At 42.7% G+C, this 20,810-nt stretch overlaps 1 protein-coding gene across 4 annotated transcripts in view; it reads left to right on the top strand.

Annotated features, from left to right (window-relative positions):
- The window catches only part of nfixb (nuclear factor I/Xb), a 142,258-nt gene that overhangs the window by 107,670 nt on the left and 13,778 nt on the right, over positions 1–20,810 (top strand). For 2 of the 4 annotated variants that reach the window (XM_062438963.1, XM_062438964.1), the window contains 8 exons: positions 1,061–1,126; positions 3,477–3,551; positions 4,830–4,950; positions 5,298–5,333; positions 6,007–6,137; positions 9,983–10,057; positions 15,488–15,616; positions 19,489–19,664. In XM_062438963.1, coding sequence (XP_062294947.1) covers positions 1,061–1,126; positions 3,477–3,551; positions 4,830–4,950; positions 5,298–5,333; positions 6,007–6,137; positions 9,983–10,057; positions 15,488–15,616; positions 19,489–19,664 — 809 coding nt within the window. The remainder of the gene's footprint in view (positions 1–1,060; positions 1,127–3,476; positions 3,552–4,829; positions 4,951–5,297; positions 5,334–6,006; positions 6,138–9,982; positions 10,058–15,487; positions 15,617–19,488; positions 19,665–20,810) is intronic. The other 2 variants (XM_062438966.1, XM_062438965.1) reach the window with 2 other exon arrangements.

Genomic DNA, 20,810 nt, shown 5'->3' on the forward strand with positions numbered 1-20,810 from the left:
CTTCTCTAATGCCACCCAAGATTAGGACGCTGATTTGGGCTTAGAGGACATTGAGATCGGGGGGCCTAGTACTGGCTGTGAGAGGGGGCCACGCTCGGGCGAAGGGAGACTTGGCCCAGGACGGCCTTAAAGCTTCAGCACTGTGGGGTAATTGGCCTGAGTGGTATATATGATACAACCATAAAACTCCACCAGGCTGCATTACGCATCTGAAGAAGAATGGCAGCCAGCAGGCCAAACAAAACTAGCCGAAGCAGGCGGCTCTCTGCCTGCCCGCCCGCCCCTATAGATGTTAGGTAAACACACACAAGAGATGCAATCCAAACAAATTCCTAGAACCCAAAAATGTACATTGTACAATCACCCTTCAACTTCCATGTCACCAGCGGGAGAAGCTGAGGTTTCTTCTTTTGGACCGCTTAACCCAAAATTACTCTGTCACAGGCCTAAAATAGTGCGTGTGGACGTTTTGAACGGGAGTCCCTGAAAGAAATGTATAAAAAGAGACACAAAGTGGTTCTGTAAAGGTGATCCAAGCAATGCCCTGAACTTAAAAGACACCTTAAACACTCTACTGAACTTTCACTGACAGAGGCTTGAACAAAAAAAAGTGTGGGTGTATGTTTGAGTGGGTGGTAGAGCTTCGGAAAAAAAGTGTAGAAAGAGTGAACGGAGCGAAAAAAGCAAAAACAAAAAGTATAAAAAGTTTAAAAGACGCTCCAAACTGAAGTCTTCTTTTTCTATTTCGAGTAAGTCGGAAAAACAATTTCTGCAGCGTGGCAGACTCCAGCAGTAAGGATATTAACTTTTTGATTTGCCGTTTTATGACTTTCAACCGAGGCTCAACCTGAGCGGAAATATGCAGCCATCTTTAATCTCGGTCCCATGTCTGTCTCTCCTCAGTGGAAAGAATGAAAGAAGGCGCCATTTCCCATCGAGTTCTCTGAAGAGTTCCTTCTGATGCTAACCTGCCCCCTCACCTTGGGTAGTGTCCAGACATCTGTCCACCTGACTAACCATGACTTCTTTTCTCTCTCTCTCTTTCTCTCTCTGTTTCTAGAACAATCAGGACAATCAGACAGCTCAAACCAGCAAGGAGACACAGACGTCAAGCCCCCACCAAATGGTAAGTTGCCATATACAATGTGTGTCAAGCTGTACGTTCAAAATGTGTCAAACGGCCCGTTCATACATGCGGTCATCTCTACAGAGGCTAACACACACGCACATGTAAGCACACTACCCCTCCATACAGCCCTCTCTGTGTGTGCGAGTGTGTCCCGGCAGAGTTGGGTCGAAGTTTATTATGGTAAGGAAAGCTGATGGTACTGTAGCGTGGGGCTGTGCTGGGATTGTGGCGGGCCACTCATAAATCACACTGACGTTATTGGAAGATGGGAACCACATGGCCGCTGCTGAGCAGAGCACTGACCTCATGCGCTGTCCCCGCTGCGGTCTACCCGGACAGGGATGGAGTGAAAAGAGAAAGGGTTGGGGGGGGGGATTCAGAAGGGGAGAAAAGCGAAAGGGCGGAGGGGGTGGAGAGTTGGGGGGGGGGTTTGAAAAGAAAATGAGAGGTGAGGGGGTAAAGAGGACATTGAGGATAGAAGTGATGGACAGTTGGAGAGTGGGATGGAATAAAAGAAGGAAAGAGGGGAGGAGGTTTGAAGGAAGGGTGTGGATTTATACACGCACCATATAGACGTGGATTTCATGGATGTGGACATTATAGAATACTCTGAATAACAAACTTCACTTGGAGAGGCACAAACATACTTTAAGAACTACACAGGATACCTGCATTATAATGAATGTCAGTGTTGACTGAGGTGTGTGTGTGTTTTAGTACATCTGGCCTCATGAGAACCTATTTCGGATCAGTCATTTTTTGGGGGAAATTTCAGCTATCCTAATTTTTCTGAAGGCAAATTCATGTCTTCGATTTAGATTTAAGAATAGACGTAGCATTTAGCTGAGTATCACCTTTAAGACTTCATGGCTAACTTGTTAGCTAACTGTTGCCTTTTTACACATCCAGCAGACACATAGTACAACATAACATTAGCATGCATTTGAAGCTGTGTTAGCAAATATAAGTCCAATATTCACTTTCTTTTTTTAGCTCTGTTTGTGTCTCCAGTAACTGTTAAAGGAAATATCTGGCTCTCAGTTGCTCTACAATGTTTTCCAGCTAGTTGCTAACTTTATTATAGCTTACACAGGCTATTTAGAGGAAAACAGAGGAAGCTGTAAAGCTATATAGAGCAGCGGGGAACAGCACAATTGAATTTTCTGTGAGTTCATCACTACTCTACTTTCACAAAAACTAGTCATGTGATTAATTATTAATACAAAATATCACCTATAGATGCTTTAAAGGTAGAAACATATAAGAACACATGTTAGAAGAGTGGATGTTAGTCAAAAAGGGTTTAAAGGGTAAAGAGACTCAGGTCTTTACTTACTTTTTTGCTGTAATTGCTGTTATTAATAATGACAGGTCATTGCTATCACCTGGGAACACAGTAAAGTAGCTTAAGAGAGTCAGACAGGACAAGAAACTTGAGCAGTCAGGCTAACGTAAAGGTTTTTAACCAACTCCCTGATGAGCCAGACTTATTTGGAAGCAGAAACAAAAGCCAGTGTTTCATGATGCATGAACTTGGCTACTTTGTTGTAGCAATGTCATCGTGTTCCCACATCTCAGCAATTACTCTGGTAAGTATAAAGTAGTGGTCATAATTCATCGATAAGATGGCCAAAGATGTGAAATTAACATCCAAGTTGTACTAAACCATTTTTTTTTCTTTTAAGGTTGAGGTTACACATACTCATAACAATGAAAGTACAAGAATGTGTGTGTGTGTGTGTGTGTGTGTGTGTGTGTGTGTGTGTGTGTGTGTGTGTGTGTGTGTGTGTGTGTGTGTGTGTGTGTGTGTGTGTGTGCGTGTATTTATCACTGGTCAAATACCTGTTATGCATTATTATACCCCTACATATATGCTTTGATATACATGTGCATGTTATATACATAAAGATCATAACACGCAGCGCACTCTACATGATATAGCTGTCTGTGTGGAGATTATATTCTCTTCATCGACCTGATTGGTTGCGTGTGTTGAACTGTCAACAGTAAAAAACAATGTCCAAACCAAAAGGCCTGTTGCATCTTATAGAAAACACATGGTCCCACTGGATGACACCAGCAGTGTGTCGAGCCTTTCCACACACATGTTTCAGCTCCCTCTGCGTGTGTGTGTGTGTGTGTGTGTGTGTGTGTGTGTGTGTGTGTGTGTGTGTGTGTGTGTGTGTGTGTGTGTGTGTGTGTGTGTCTACTGATGAAATCTGTACCGTACTGTGTGTGCATCCATGTGCACATGTAATTTTCTGCATGTTTGGTATATGCATCTACCCTGTAGTCCCCTTCCTCACACACTCCTCTCTCTCTCTCTCTCTCTCTGTTTTTTACCCAGGCCACTTGAGTTTCCAGGACTGCTTTGTGACTTCAGGGGTGTGGAACGTAGCCGAGCTGGTCCGCGTGTCACAGAGTGAGTCACAGCTATAATTTCCTCGTCAAACTCTTGACACGATAGACAACACATTCTTCCTGTCATGACACTTCGGACAGTCACTTATGTTATATGTTATACCACCTTAATAGCAAAATTATACACACCTGCATTCCTTATATACAAAGAATATACATTTTTGGTTGGGAGGGTTTAATTTTATGGGATAAATGACAGTTTAAGCACAAGGTTGGTGATATTCTATATTTTCTTTACTGTCAAAATAATGAAAAGGTTCATATAGTGTCTTCTTCTGCAACATAAAGCTCCATTATTGTCCACAAAAACATAAGTGAGCCACGCCAGATGACATGTTCTTTTATTATTATGATGAACATGGGCACTGTAGTTTATTTGAGTCAGTCCTACATACACCGCCCTGCTGCTGTAAATACTCACCAGCGCACCGAATGTGTTTTAATCCGCCGCTGAAAATAGTCCCCAACGAACGCACTATTTACTCCTGTTTGTGTAACGTTAAAACTACAGTGCCCAGCTGTAATTAACTATATATTCGTGAGCCGCTTTAAAAGATTGACATGTGAAGTTGAAACGAAAAAGGCTTTTTTGGGGCCGACAGCCACAAACGGAGAAGGGAAGTTCGGAAAAGTCATGAGAGACCTGCTGGGCTAAGTGGCGGCTCGAAAATAGTTCGTACGAAATGTCGTTAGACCACATCGGAAGTCAGAAGTGTTTTATAGCAATTTGGAGTGCTCGGTCACGCTTAAAGAAAAAGTGAAATGTGAAAAACTGACCCAGTGAACATTGAAATATGTAGATAATAGTGCACATTTTCTCCTGGAAAACATTCATAGTGTTTAAATCGATATTTCACGTGAAAAGTGATACAAACGAATGTGTGACGAAAGAAAAAACTAGAGAGAGATGTTCAAGTCGATCTCATTTTGGAAAATCATACACATTTTTGGACGCAGTTATGCCTAAATCCGATGTTGGAAAGGTGTAGGAGAAAGTCTGCTTGCCCAACCTAGAAGCACTTCTGATGGAGTATACTGGCACCTTTATGACATTATTGGTTTGGTCTTTTCATGGCAATTTCTATCAATAAAAAAAAAAAAAATTAGAATAATAACACCTGTCATCCTTCAAGAAAATAAAGTCATTATTATTTACAGTATGTAGCTGATTTTTTTTTGTTAATATATGTATTATATGTATATGTGATGTGTCTCTTCTTGTGCGCGTGTGTGTGTGTGTGTGTGTGTATGTGTTTATGTGTTTGTGTGCATTTCTCAGCTCCAGTGGCTACAGCGACCGGTCCCAACTTCTCCCTGGCTGATCTGGACAGCCCTGGCTACTATAACATCAACCAGGTGACCCTGGGACGGCGTTCCATCACCTCCACCCCTTCCACCAGGTACACACAGACACACACACACGCTAAACACTAAAAATACACACATGCTCACAATGTATTTTCTCCTGTACTAATATTCTTCATTTCTTAATTCTCTAACCTCTTTAAGTCTTATGTATTTCTTGATGCTTAGCTTGCTCTGCTTTTTGATTGTGCTCTTTCTCTCCCCTTTTTCTCCCCCCTCCCTTTTTTTCCCTTCTTCACTGCTAATCCTCCTCATTCCCTCTCATTTTTCCCACCGATCTGTCCGTCACACTGTCTGTGTTTGTGTCTTTTGTCTCCGTTTTTTTTTTTTTTTTTCCCCGACTCCCTCCGTCGTCCTCTCTCCCGCTCATCTTACGCTGCAGGACTGAAATGGAGCTTTATGCAAGTCTCCCACGGAGGTAGTTACACATTACAGAATATCTCCCTTGATACTAATGTAACACAGACCCCTGCATCACACTTTGCACAAAAGCCACACACGCACGCTGTCGCACAGATACACACATCCAAAGCGCACACATGTAAACATTTTGGGATCCGCGGTGAAACGCTGTATGTTCACAACCCCCTTTATTTTATTGGTCACAGATGTATGAGTCTATAAGAATCTGCAAACGTGCACAAGAAGGCATTCCAGCATCACTGTACACACTTTTTCTGCGCTTGGGTTTTTTAGCGTGCGGCTGCTCGGGGCCAGTATGGATACAGCATGTTGAATAAATTCCGGCCTCATGTTTGTCTGGCTGTCTCCAGTTGTGTTGCTTTGTCCCCCGTGGCGAAAACATAATATGAAAACAAAACATTGAAGGGAAACCTTGACATTTTGAATTTTCATTCCTCTTGATTTTATGCAGACACATGCCTGACTCCAGGGGAAATAAGCACTCACATTTGTCCTCGATTGTCCCTCAAATGATACATGTGCATTTCTCTGTGCCTTTTTGGTATTTAAGCTAACATGCAAGTTCAAGAAAAATGAAACAATAAAAACAAAAGACATCCCTCTAACCTCATTATACTTCTCATTCTTAAACTAAACAAACTCCTTCCTCTCTTTTCTTTTCCTGTCAGCTCCAACAAGCGCAAGTCCATTGACGACAGCGAGATGGAGAGCCCGGTGGACGATGTCTTCTACTCAGGCCGTTCCCCGGCGGCTGGCAGCAGCTCTCAGTCCAGCGGTTGGCCTAATGATGTAGATGCAGGTAATTCCGCCATAAGCTCTCCATCAGATTTCTGCCTCTCCAGGAGTTGGGCCAAGGTCCACCTCAAGTCACGCAGAGGTTGAAACAATTAACAGATTTATAAGTCACATAAAAAAGAAAAAATACGCTCCTCCCTTGTTTTTTTTTTCTCTTTAGGCTTGTATTGGCTTTACATTGAATTTGAAAACCTTTGAAATACTAAAAATATTTCAGTCTAATGTTAAAGAGAATAGTTTGACTTATTGGGAAATATGCTTATTTACTTTCTTGCCAAGAGTGAGATAGGAAGACTGACACTAAATATGTCACTGCTCAGCAGCAATTTAGCCTAGCTTAGCATAAAGACTGTAAACATAGGGAAACAGCGAGCCTCATGCTGTCCAAAGGTAACAAAATCTGCCTTCCAGCACCTCAAGCTCATTAATTAACAATGTTACATCTATACCAAGTGTAAAAACATGATGATGTGTTTTTATAGGGTGCAGTGAGTTCTTGGAGTCTTGAGTCATTTTAGTTTGGTTGGATAGATTAAACAAAAGAGATATATAATGTGTTCATTAGTAAGCTGTAGAGGTGCTGGTAGGCAAGTCTTGTTACCTAGATTGAGCCAGGTGAGCTCTTTCCCCATTTTTTCCTGTCTTAATGCTAAGCTAAGCTAACTAGTCAGCTGTAGCCTCGTATTTATTGTACAATCATGCCAGCAGTGTCAATCTTCTCATCTACCTCTCAGTAAAAACACAAATAAGCATGTTTCCCAAATTGTTGAACTATGCCTTTATATTTCAATACAGTTGATTTTGCACTGACTGACTTGACATGGACCAAAAGCCCCAGCTTGTCTCCTCCACCATCTCCTCCTTCCACCAACACACCCCCTTTTTTCCTCTGAGCTGTGTTGACCCATCTCTTCATCACTTGCCCCCCCCCCCATCACGCCCACTCTCTTTCTCACCCTCTTCCACTTACAACCTTATACCTAATATATGAGCCCCCCCCCAACCCCTCCGAGCAGAGCAGGGCCTGTCTGAAGTAGAGGAACCGTCAGTATGCTCGGTCAGGTTATAGCATCCTCTCTCACATGCAGCAGGGACTTAAAGGGCCAGTTAAGCCTAAAAGACATTAAAAGCAAATTTGTTCTCAGTTACTTCTCGTGGTTTGACCATGCAAATAGTTTTGGTTTTATTTTCAGGGGATTTTAGATTGCTGTCACCGAACCTTCAGCCAACACCCCAGTACAATGGAAGAAACAGAAATGTTACTTGTGGTGCCAAAAGCATTGATACATGACATTGGATAATCTCAACAGCAGCGTCTCTGTATAGAAAACAATGTCCCACCCACAGACCTCACTGTGAACAGTCTTCATTGGAGACTATTTTCAAATTAAACAAAAAAAATATTATTATGAAAAAATGTCCACAGTGAGGTCTGAAGATCATCCTGAGAGACTGGAACATTGTTTCTCAAATGGCATGTTACTGTGGAGTTTTCCAGTCTAACTTTTTTTTTTTTTTTACATGAGCACCACACCACTGTTGTGATGGGGTGGAGGCAGAAGTCTTACTGACGTATATCTCAAAACTTTGGCAAATAAAATACGAGTCTCTTTTTTGTTCTGGCTGAACTGACCTTTTATCCAGACCACAAACTGAGCATACTGAACTGTTTATAGTGTTTGTTGTCTGACTTGTCAGTGAGAAGAGTAGAATAGATGGATTTTTTTTTGTTTTCCGTTAGCACTAACATTTATTGAGTGTGACTCCAGGATTGCGTGTAGCTTATGTATGTGTGTGTGTGTGTGTGTGTGTGTGTGTGTGTGTGTGTGAGAGTGAGTGATTGTAAAGTCTATCAGGGATCAAGGATGTCTTTATTATCCCTGAGGGGCAATTTGTTGTATAGCCAGCAGTAACCACATAACCATCAAACAACAACAATAATGAACAGACAATGAGTACAATATAAAAAATCCCATTGAATTATCCCTGTCTGTGTTTTGATTTTGGTCATTAGAGTTAAGCTAACTGTCTGAGTAAGGCTATTAAGAAAAACAAAACATTTCAGGCTAGTGAAGTGGCGTGTTTATTTGTTCTGTTCTTCTATATATCATAATAAAATAATAGTCTAACATTTTGGGAAATACACTTACTCATTATGAGAAAAATTTATGTGACTCCTATATGCAGGAGACTAGGATGAGTAGCATGTTAGCAGAGCAGCAGTAGCGGCTAGTGCTATTTTTGCTTGTTTACCCAGGATGCGTGTAGGCACAGTTTGAGTGTAGGTCACGTGCTACTGTAGTTACCGCCATGGGTACGCTCTACTGTAGTTACCTCATGTAGTTACCTCCATGGGTACGCTCTACTGTAGTTACCTCATGTAGTTACCTCCATGGGTACGCTCTACTGTAGTTACCTCATGTAGTTACCTCCATGGGTACGGTCTACTGTAGTTACCTCATGTAGTTACCTCCATGGGTACGCTCTACTGTAGTTACCTCATGTAGTTACCTCCATGGGTACGCTCTACTGTAGTTACCTCATGTAGTTACCTCCATGGGTACGCTCTACTGTAGTTACCTCATGTAGTTACCTCCATGGGTACGCTCTACTGTAGTTACCTCATGTAGTTACCTCCATGGGTACGATCTACTGTAGTTACCTCATGTAGTTACCTCCATGGGTACGCTCTACTGTAGTTACCTCATGTAGTTACCTCCATGGGTACGATCTACTGTAGTTACCTCATGTAGTTACCTCCATGGGTACGCTCTACTGTAGTTACCTCATGTAGTTACCTCCATGGGTACGCTCTACTGTAGTTACCTCATGTAGTTACCTCCATGGGTACGCTCTACTGTAGTTACCTCCATGGGTACGCTCTACTGTAGTTACCCCATGTAGCTACCTCCATGGGTACGCTCTACTGTAGTTACCTCATGTAGTTACCTCCATGGGTACGCTCTACTGTAGTTACCTCATGTAGTTACCTCCACGTACGCTCTACTGTAGCTACCTCCATGTAGTTACCTCCATGGGTACACGCTACTTTATTTACCTCCATGTAGTTACCTCCATGTTATTACCTCCATGGGTACGTGCTACTGTAGTCACCTCCATGTTTATGCGCTTGTTAAATGCTAGCAGGCTAAAGATAGCAGCTGAAGCACTTTCTGTGTAAACGCAACATTAAAGGTGCTCATAGGCTGATTTCGTTACCTTTGGGCAGTGCCAGGCGAGCTGCTCCCAGCCTTTACATTAACCTTAACTAACCGACTGCTGGCAGTAGCCTCATATTTACTGTACAGACAGACACAAGAGAGGTATCAGTCTTCCAATCTAACTCTTGGCAAGACAGCCAATAAGCTTATTTCCCAAAATGCCATTTTAACATCCAAATCCTTCTCTTTTATCTTCCTAAGTATCACAGCAGAGCCGAGCCAGTGTAATCACCCATTCACCTCTGAGATCATAACCACTCACCCTTTGGCTTACAGCACTTTTAACCATCATGAGTATGGGTAACATGTCAAATGTGTTTTTAATAGACTTCATGCATATCTCTCGGGTGTAGTATTTGACTTCGGGGGATTCTGTTAAATTGCTAAATTTTCATGTATTTTCCGATTTAACTGTGTAACTCACTCCCACTCACATGCTGCCATTTTAATACCACCAACGACACTTGCTGCACTATATAACATTAAAATCCCCTGATTGCCTATTATTTAACCGCCACCTCTTTTCTCTCCCTCTCATTCTTTCCATCTCTTTTTATTCTCTGTCTTTTTTTCTCCCCTCCCCTCTTCCATTGTTAACTCTTCCCTTCTCCCCTGTTTGGCCTTTCAGTGCAGCACCATTTGGCCAGTGTGCAGGAGAGGAAGATTAAGCATGAGAGCGATGGAGTGCAGTTTCCTTACCATGGTTAGAACAACATTAAACATTATACTGTGTACATGTATACATGCTCTACTTCAACTCACGCCACCCTCAACTTGTATACATATGTCTCTCTCTCTCTCTCTCTCTCTCTCTGTCTCTCTCTCTCTCTCTCTCTCTCTCTCTCTCTCTCTCTCTCTCTCTCTCTCTCTCGCTCTCTCTCTGTCTTTTTTTGTGAAGTTTGTTTGCAATTCCTGTGGATTCTCTGAGCTGCTCTCCTCTCCTTTCTCCTCTCCTCTCTTTTCTCCTCTTCTCTCCTCTCCTCTTTCCTCCTCTTCTCTCTTCTCCTCTCCATCCTTCTCTTGTGTCTTGTTCTCTGGCTATGCTGCCACTGGGTGGGGTTGTGTTTCTACCAGATGTCTGCTGTTGTCCATTGTGGGTTTACCAAAGCCTTTTGGTAGCCCAGTAGCTCCATAACATTCACCGCCTGTCTGCCTCAAAGATGTTGTTGTAAATCTGTGAAGTAAATCTGTGAAGTAAATCAGACATCTCGGAGAGGATAAAGACATCCCTGGTGCGTTAAAAGCAAGAAAAAAAACCCATCTCTGAATTACACTTACACTGACACACACTGTCTGAATCCAAGTCCACTGTATTATAAATGTGTAACTATGTGCATCATCATATTCCACAGCCGCTTTGTTGTGACACACCACATGAATGCAAACACAGTTTTCGAGGCGGTGTGAATTTGTCAACAACATGCAGCTAAGTGCTCCGGGTGCTGTAATTTTGCTGTCGAGGCCTCATAGAGAAGGCAAACGATGAAAGACGTAGAGGATGAGGAGAGGAGGGGTGTGTGTGTGTGTGAAAGAGGGATTGTTGAGTAGAAGCATTAGCCGCTCCATCCAGCCCCGCTTGTTTAGACAGAGACGACGAGCGGCGTCCCCACCTGCCGTAAGGCCTGACTCAACCCGCCTCAGTAAAAACAGCACACGACCCAAACAAACACGACTAAAGGCACTCAGGTGTGTCATCGACGCACAAGGCGCCTTCTGTCTCCAAGACATGCTTACTCACTAACACGCACATTTACAAATGGTATGCGGATGCGCACGCGGGGGGTGGGGGGGGGAAACAAACTAAATTTAAGCACAGTCTTTTTCTCTGATTTACATTTACACACACACACACGCACACACACACACATACACACACATCCCCAATCTGAAGAGGAGCAACGTTCCGGTCCAGATGGCGCCTCCATGTGTCGACAGCGAAGGGAGCTACTGGGTTACAGCAGACATCTGTTCTGGTGATGGTGGTGGTGGTGTTGGGAGTGAGAGACGAGGAGAGGAGAGGAGAAGAGAGGAGAAGAGAGGAGAGGAGAGGAGGGGTGGAGGACAGGAGGAGGGGAGGGAAGGGCCTCCACCTCTGCCTGCTCCGGAGGTGATTCTCTACCTGAATGAAAAGCTCTGAGGCATAGCAGGTGATCATGTAATTCATCATTAAGTCTGCTGTCTCCCGCTCCGCTCTGCTCCGTTCTCTCCTTCTTGCCTGCTTGCTCCTGCTGCTCAGCGGCGGGAAAAAACCTGCTTATCAACTGTACTGTAAGGAGGTGGGGGAGAGGAGGAGGATGGGGGGGGATTTCAGCAAGGTTTTTCCTAAGTATGTGTGATACCGACAGAGACTTTTCAGCTAATTATCTGGTGTCACGGGTATAAAACTGTGATATGTGTGTGTGTATGTGGCTGTGGTGTTGCAAAGGTGTCCTTGCTTTGCCTGAAGCACAATACCTCAGTGTTTATAGGTGCTAATGGTGTGTGAGGCAGTCAGTTAACGAGGGACACAATTTCTGTTAATGTACATTGTTGTTTCTTGCTAACCTGAGTGACGAGCGTGTGAATTTTGTGCGTGTGTGTGTGTGTGTGTGTGTGCGTGGACCCGTTCTGTGACAGATAGGGGTTTGTGTGGTCGCCAGCTTGTTAGCGTGGCAAGACTAGAGGGTCATGGGAGCAATTGGCTGCCAGTCTGCTTGTGCAGTGTGCCAGGAGCAGGACACAGAAATAATGTAGAACAAACAACTGTGTGTGTATGTGTGTGTTTGTGTGTGTGTGTGTGTGTGTGTGTGTGTGTATGCTAACACACATACACAACACTCACACACACAGATTAAGAGAGAGATCAGAGTAACTTCTGTTAGCTTTATCAGACAAAGCTTTCATTGGGCATCTGGGTCTCATTTGCTGCTCCTCACTGAGAAGCCACATAGCACCAGATATTTCAGCAAGATAGCAACTAATTAGGGAATATCACAGAGACTAAAAACAATATGTATAATTTAAGGCTGTTTATGCATAATAAGCTGGTTATAATTGAACTTATGATGGTGATGGCACACAGTCATCCCTGCTATATGTGCCACAGAGGAAGTGGAGGCACAACCTGTTGGGATTCAGTGTGTCTTTATGTCACATTACACATTTTCCATATAAAACTGTGTGTATTAACAATTACAATAATAAAACAGTTCATTTCATGTTACTTTATATTACTAGTCTACTATATTTTAAAGGCTAATGTTGTACTTGTTACTCTTCTACTTTTATATGATAGCTATACTGCCTAGTTACCGTACTTTGCAGTTACAACACTTTACACACAAATAATAACACAATGTATAAATACGTCATTAAAGGGGCACTCGAATGGTCAAAATAGAACAGCAGAGGCAGAGATACCCTGACTTTTAGTCTGTAGTATGGGGTCAAGCTCCAAAAGTCTCTATATCCTACATTTCCCATTATGCAACCACATAGAAACCTTTCATTAGACACCCCTTACCTCCTTAATGTCCACTCATGATTGCAATGAAAGCTTTCTCATGGCCAAGCTAAGATGACCCTGATGACATCACTATGACATCATTAGGCCCACCGCCCCACCTCCAGACCCACAGAAGACACACACCTGTTTCCACCCACTGAGTAGTACTTCTTATGGTATAGTGCTACTTACTACACAAATGCATCAACAATAACTTTATATGCAATAATATAATATAGATATCATAATACTAGGAAAGTGGCCTTTTTGCATAATGAGTACTGTTACACTAGAAATCTTTTTGGACTTTTTATGAATGCTTTTTTGTTTGAGAGTGTTCATCTATTCCTTTATCATAAGGGTGTTGACTCAATGACTCATTACCTACAATGCAACATCACTGACCTTTTTGCCCAGAATGAATTTCTATGTGTGAAATACACATACAGTGTATACTATATAGGTCACTGTATGTCTTATTTTATCTATATCTGAAGATAAAGTAGGATTTGTTGCATCATTTCTCACACAAGCAGGACAAATGGTTAAAAAACCCACTACAGTGTATGAAGTATCTTATCATTAAAACACATGGAATTACAAACATATAACATTTTAACAGAACAACAAAACTCTCCAACAGTAAATAAAAATGATTACTGTGTCCGCTCCTCCCACCTACATGTGGAGTCACATGACGTGCCTCGCTGAACACAAGAGCCGGCGCCCACCTTTTTTTTTTCTATACTTATCGGTGCCCACACAAGCACAGCTGCGCCCATGCTGCCTATGAGCATTGTGGGTAAATAGTGATAAAAAACATTTCCCAGTGTAGCATTAAAAAAAAAAAAAGCTTTTCAGAAATCTGCTCTGCTAGACTTTATACGCTGAGCTCATAAAATCTATTTCCACATCTCTTTGGGCCATGGTGAAATTACCCCCGTCTTTATTTGAGTGTGTTTGTTTTATATGTGTGAATATTGTGTCGTTTAGTGCTTTATGAGGCTTTTGCTTGCCAAGGTTGTTTATCACTGTATTTTTTTTTTCTTCTTCAAGCAAATCTGATGCAAACAATACATGAGCACAGTATGTTCCAGAAGAAAGTATAATGAGGTCTGTGTGTCCGCGCTGATGGTACTTCTCTATACTTTCACTTCCTCATCATTCTCTGTTTTATGGATTGTTCTTTTCCAGCCTTTTATTTCATCTTATATTCAACATTGTGGTTCCCAGCAGAGGTCAAATACACCATTTGGCGCTGCTCCTCAAACCCTGAAATTCTAAATTGCGCCTTTGGATTACCATACATCAAAATAAATTCCCTCAGTGCCCACCGCACGAGGCCTTGATCACAGAAAAGAACCTCTTTTATCTGTAGCTCTCACACTTTTGGCCATGTTTCTGGTCCGCTGGTGAGCCCGGCCTATACTTAGTGTGCCCGTTTTTACCAAACTGAGGGATATTTCATGCAGTCCTTCAGCCTCAGCCGACATTTATAGACAGAGGGGGACACTTTAATGTTTGTCTATGTGTGTCGGCCATGCCGTCACCGCTCCTCCACCGCTTAACTCCTTCCATCTCTCTGCAGCTCTCCCATCCAGCCTTTACTGGCAGTTTGCCCGGTGCTCGCCACCCAGCCTGAACAGCTTGTGTGTGTGTGTGTGTGCGTTTGCGTGTATGTGTGTGTGAATTCAAGCTCCTTATTTTTTTAAATGAAATACTGTATGTCTTAAAGGCAGAATCATAAAATACCTGACAGTCAGATAAGCATAAGGGCACTACATCAGAGGATCCATTGATGTATGTTTTGGCACGCTCTTCTGCAGCTATATGTAGTGGTGTAGCTCATGCTGGCTTTGGCTTGGAAAAACACAGTCTGCCCCAGATATGAGGCCGTCCAAAATCCCATTCATTCTAAAGAGGCATCCTGACAACTTGCAGTGAGTGCTGTAGTTTGCTCGGCGTGTTTGTTGACTGTGTTCCCGCGCCGCTCTGTAGCTGCTTTCTTTTAAACCAGGATGGAGCGTCGGGGGTGCTATGAGATCATCCTGGTCCGGGATCAGTCAGATTAGTTCGGATCTGATATTTTTTAAAAGGCTTCTCAAAGAGGAGCCATCTTCCAATCGATTTTCAATGGCTCTTGTTGTCGCATGACAGCGGCGACCGTAGTTGGACCGCCATCGCATCTCCCAGCTCTTCTCTCTCCTGACACTGTGCCCCCCTCTCTCCAGCCAACCCCCCCTCCTTCACTCTGAACCCCCCCTCCCTGCTGCTTTAAAACATGGCCTCTCATCGGACCCTGCCCCCCTCCCCCCCCCCGCTCAACCCCAACACCCTCTCACCCCTGAATCTGACAGACATGGTACAGCCCGCTGACTGTACCCAAACGTATCAGACTATTGGACAGTGAGATTAGTCGACCCATCTGTATGTTAAACCAATCAACGAATCAATGAATGAATCAATTGATCAATCCATTGATTTCAGTCGATCATAATCATTCGATTCTTGTAAATAAAAAAAAAAAAAAGTCTTGATAATTTTTTTTCGTTTTTTTTTCTTTTTAGAGTCAAAGTAAGCAAACGCAGCCATGTTTAATTAAAACCTCGTCTCTGTTCTGCCATTTTGTTGATCCCCTTTTTTTACCAGGACTCTCATCGCCTGGTTCTCTTAAGAAGCCGGGGAAATTCGATTTCAGCGCCCTGTCCTCCCAGACGAGGTCCCCCCGCATGGCGTTCACCCACCACCCACTGCCAATGCTGGCGGGAGTGAGACCAGGTGAGACCAACCCAGCTCCCGATCCCTCCCCTCCCTTGATCGCCCTCTCCTCCTCTCCCCTCCTCACCATATCCTCCTACCCACCACCCACCTCAACTACTTCAGGACCTACAACTCCCCACCCCACCCCACCCCACCCCTACCCCCCACCCTACCCACCCGCCCGCCCCCCTCCACCGGCACAAAGATGGGATCGTTGTCTTTGGGAGATGAGAGTGGCTGGGATTTTTTTAAAGCTGGCAGGTATAGCTGTGCTCACCTCTGCCTCCTCCTCTACCCGTTCTGGCCTCATCAGGGTGCAGGTCAAGGTGACGACGGAGCTCTAGGGAGTCTGGGTGTGGGTGTGTGACTTTTTCTGCGCCTGTCTGTTGGTGGATGGTCGGTGGTCGTTCATGTCTAGATCTCATCTCTGTAGATGATTTTTCTTCTTTCTATCAAGGTGGTTGCTGCGGCCTGTTCTGTCACATCTCTAACTGCACGAGTGTCAGTTGTCCTTTATGATGGGAACTGTTATGACTGCACACTTCAGGGGGTGTTACATGTTCATAGGAACTGTCTTGAATCAAGTGTTGCTTACTCATACAGTTTCAAGAAAAGGTCTGCAACAAGTCAAAGTTTGTACTGTAGATGTCAAGACAAAATGAAGACCTAATAATGCAATGCAGTAATTATGCATTTAAAGGTATAATAAATAAGTATAGTTAATAATAATTACATTTTTTGCCAACTAGCCTCAAATAAAACAAGATAAAAGAAAGCTTTAAAAATATATACATTTTAATGTTTATTTTATTAGATTGGAATATTTTAAATACTAAAGATGACTTTAGTGAATATTCACAAACATTTGGCATGGGTCCTAACCAGGCTGGTTAAAGTAGGCAACTGCCTGGGACCCCAAGATCTCCAGAGGCCCCAAAAGCCCCAAAAGGTTCACTGTGTGACAACTGGTATGTGGTAATATGATGAATCGTAATTTTCTTTAGGAATATGGGACTGTTCATCAATAAAGTAAGTATGGTGCAGTATGAGCAGGACCGTAAAGGGTACCCCAAAGTATTGCAGTGTTTCAAGCTCGTGGACTCACAATAGTTCAAAACATACGATGCCGAATTGTTACTCTGTAGTTTGGGTCATGCTTGAAAAACACAGGATCCTACAATTCCCATAATGCAATTGAGTTGTATCTTTTATTAGATCCACTCCACACGTCTAGTTTGTGAGAACATTTTAAGCCTCAAGCTCGAAACTAAGCATCAGGTTCAATTTTTATGACACTTGGGAGGGCTTCCTCCACTTCCACAGAAGATATTATACAACAGTTTCCACAGGCTGAGTAGTTCTCCTCATAACTAGTAAACTGAACCGTATGTGTAAAATCAATAGAGTGCACCTTTAAATTGGGTCCTGAAGCCTCTTCTTTGGGGTTAATGGGGTCTCTGCGTCAAAATACTTGACACTGTGTTCACATGGTGCATATCTGTATCAATTTGCCTTCAATCAATAGTACAGGAATACTGTACATATTGCACAGAATGTGGGAAGGGACTTGGTGCAACTAATTTTTGCCCCCCAAAGAGGCTGATCCGACCGTGGGTCTTTCCATTTCATTGTTCTCCATCTTCTTTGTAGTCCTTTTCTACTTCTTCTTTATTTATTTTGATGAACTTGCTTTTCTTTACACTGTGGGATCTCCTAATTGATTCCACTGTGAGTAAGCACATGTTTTTACTCTTCACACTGGAAAGAGCAGAAAATTGTTGCTCTGAGGCGATGTGTGACCCAGCTGATATTCCACCAGGCTAAAAGCAAGCAGCTCATGATAACATCAGATATCAAATAGAGCCGAAGGAGCCATGACAATAAATCACCACTCTCTTAATTTTATGATCACTGCGCAGATCGAGAAAGAGGCTTCCTTCTACTTTCTGGAAAGGACACATTTGTGAACTCACCCAGTGAAGGAGCTCACTGGAGATAATTACCCATGTGCTTTAGTTCTGTGTAGCTAGCCTACATCAAAGGCTTTTTAAGCCACTGAGCAGATGTGAAGCAATGAGTTTGACCGCTGTGTCATTAAACCCTCCTCCGTGGTTGTTGACAGACCCTGTGCCTCTTGAGATGTAGCTACAGCAAATCCAATCTCCACACACATATCCAAGTCCGCACTGACATGCACACATGTGCGCACAATATCTCATGCTCTTTTTGGCCAGCAGTTGTGATTTATATAGTTGTGATTTGTTTCTTTGTACACAAACTCTTACAGAGCGCATGTTGGGGTTGTTCCCATGCTGGCGTGAAAGTGCTTACCACATCATCAGCGTTGTTGTTGTTCTTTGTGGAAGACATGATCCAAGGGGATTTATGGGAGCATGCTAGGGCTAGCCACTAGCAGCGGTGGTGGTGCAGGGAGATGGTTTTGGCGGAGTTTGTCCCTTCAACCACATTCAGCTGTCCTCTAGAGGGAGGAGAGAGAAGGTAGGGGTGCAGGGATTCCCTCTGACCCTGTCTCCTCCAATCACCACTACTCTATCCCATCCCCAACCCGCCCCCATACCCCCAGAGTGTTTGGCCTTCACCCAGCCTCTAATGGGATTAGTAGGGGGACTATAGGAACAGGGAGACAGCTCCACTAGGGGAGCAGGCAGCCTGGCATGGGAGCAAGGTGTTGCTAGGCTCAGAGGCATAGGCCTCTGTCTAGGGGGTAATGCACCAGGGTTGGCACCCTTATGAAGTGCACTCGCACACACAATGTATAAGATGCAGGCACCAAAGAGTGTTGGCAGCCCTACATGGGCAGCTGGGGGGCCTGGGTAGGATGGGGGGTGGGGGTGGCGGGTTGTCAGACTGGCACAGCTAAGAGGAGAACAGGCTTCTAATACAAATCAAGGAGATTTAGTAATGGATATAGGTCTGACAGAGAGGGCTTTGTGTTTGGTAGTAAGGCTTAACCAACTGCTCCCCTCTCACACCTCACACACATATACAGCTCTGTTTGGTCCTTGTTCCTTTTTCTTTCTTGTGAAGCAAAAAAATGTTTTTTTTATAAGCTTATTAGCTGCAGAATACTTATTTATTAATTATTCACATATTTTGTATCCCCGCACCTGTCGTACACACACACACACCACATATATGTGCAGATATGATGCTCCAAAGCTCATTATAAGAAAAAAAAAACCCAACCAACTTAGACATACAGCATGAATATACAGATTAAGTCTGTCATAGAAACAACATGAGTCAGATAAAAAAAAAAACGGCTTTACCATCAGAATGTCAAATAACATCAGTGCCAATGAATCACACCCTCAAAACAGCACATGGGCATGCAGGCATTAAGACCTGCTAATTTAAGACAGTGCTCAATGATCTCTTTGTGCTTTTTCTTTTTTTTTTTTTTAAATGTAGTGATTTCATCTATTAAATCTGTGTATATTCAGGTGTGTGCAGTGTGTGTGAACCTGTGCATGTGTATAAGTAAACGGTGTTGACTTGCTATGTGGTTGCTGAGTGTGCACATATGAATGCAATGTGTGTGTAAATCTCCTCCATAAAGCTGTATAGATTTACTGGCGTGATCATAAAACATTATGAGCAATGCCCTTAATAGCTATTAACTTGAAATCAGCTTTTCTTGGAAAAACAACATTCTTTTCATGTTCTACATTTTAATACAAGGTCTAAACTTTATGGTTTCCAGTTGTGATGTGATCTTGCTATCATTCATTAATCACTTAATACATCTGTCCCATCTGTAAGAATATGTAAGAATTCAGTGGTTCACGTCCTCCTCTCGCTCTCTCTCTCTCTCTCTCTCTCATCTTTCTCTGCTCGTGTTCCTCTAACACAAACATCTCTTTTCGCAGGGAGTCCCCGTGCTTCAGCTTCGGCCCTGCACTTCCCATCTCCTTCCATCATCCAGCAGTCTAGCCCCTATTTCACCCACCCAACCATCCGCTACCACCACCACCCTGGACAGGATCCCCTGAAGGAATTTGTGCAGTTTGTCTGTGCTGATGGCTCGGGGCAGGCCGCCGGACAGGTAAGACTGACCGCCAGGGAGGAGGAAGAGGATTATTACCTTGAAATGATGTCATAAAGAAAATGCAGATGCGCCAAGGCCTGCACCTAGCTTGCATTAGTATTTGCAGGACTGTAAAAGATTTTTCTGAAAGTAACAATTTATGAAGCTCATAAAAGTGTCATAGCAATTCCAAAAGATACTAACTTACCACTGAAAGTAGAAAAATAAAGAAGTATGCTAGCGGAAAAGTGTGAGTATGGAAGCAAAAAAGGACCAAAATATTTGGATTTTTAAAAAACAGCTTAATTAATGTTGAAATTAAAATACCTCAAAATGTATAAAACTGAAATATTTTACTTTGAAAACCATATGTATGCCATATAATGACAAACCATATGAATGTATGAAATCCTCACTTATTTAATTTCCATGATCCACACTTTTGTGGTGGATCATGGTGTGATCAAGTGTTTCAATAAAGAAAAACAAAGAAAGAAATCCACATTCAGCAAATTCAGAAAGTCTGAGCATTTCCAGTCACCCAGCAGAATTTTTCTTTCTTGGATCATGTGACCACCAAGACGTTACCTCATAGCACAGAGGTCTCATCAATACCTTCAGGCTTGTTTGGTTTATCCTCAACAGCCCAGATGTTTCAGTTTTTCATTTAGAAGCTCTGTTTCTGAGTGTAACCAATTTATTTTAAAACAAACATTTTTATTTATTTTAACATAAGATGAGTATTTAGAATTAGACTAATTGAATTTGATCAAATTAGAGTTTTGTGAGTGCTGGACACAATTATGCTGAATTGATCAACCTTAAAAAAAACTTTTAAAAGATTTTGAAATTCTACAACTTAAAAAGCACTTTCTGGAAATTTTAAAGAGAGGAATTTAAACTTTTTTCAAAGTAACATATTTAAATGCTCTAAATGTATTAATTAATTAAGCGTGCATGAGAATTATTAGTGGTTGAATTTCATAGTAAATTGGTTACTAATAGAATTGTACCTTTCTTGCTTCCATGTATTACTATCTTAGAAAAGTCGGCAGTCTGAATTGTACTAAGCACATTTGTTTGCATGGTTCCACAGTGCAAATGACTATATGAAATAATTATATGAAATATCATAACTTTCAGTGGACAGTGCATGCCAAAAGC

This window comes from Scomber scombrus, chromosome 18 (assembly GCF_963691925.1).
Source record: "Scomber scombrus chromosome 18, fScoSco1.1, whole genome shotgun sequence".
Lineage (NCBI taxonomy): Eukaryota > Metazoa > Chordata > Actinopteri > Scombriformes > Scombridae > Scomber > Scomber scombrus.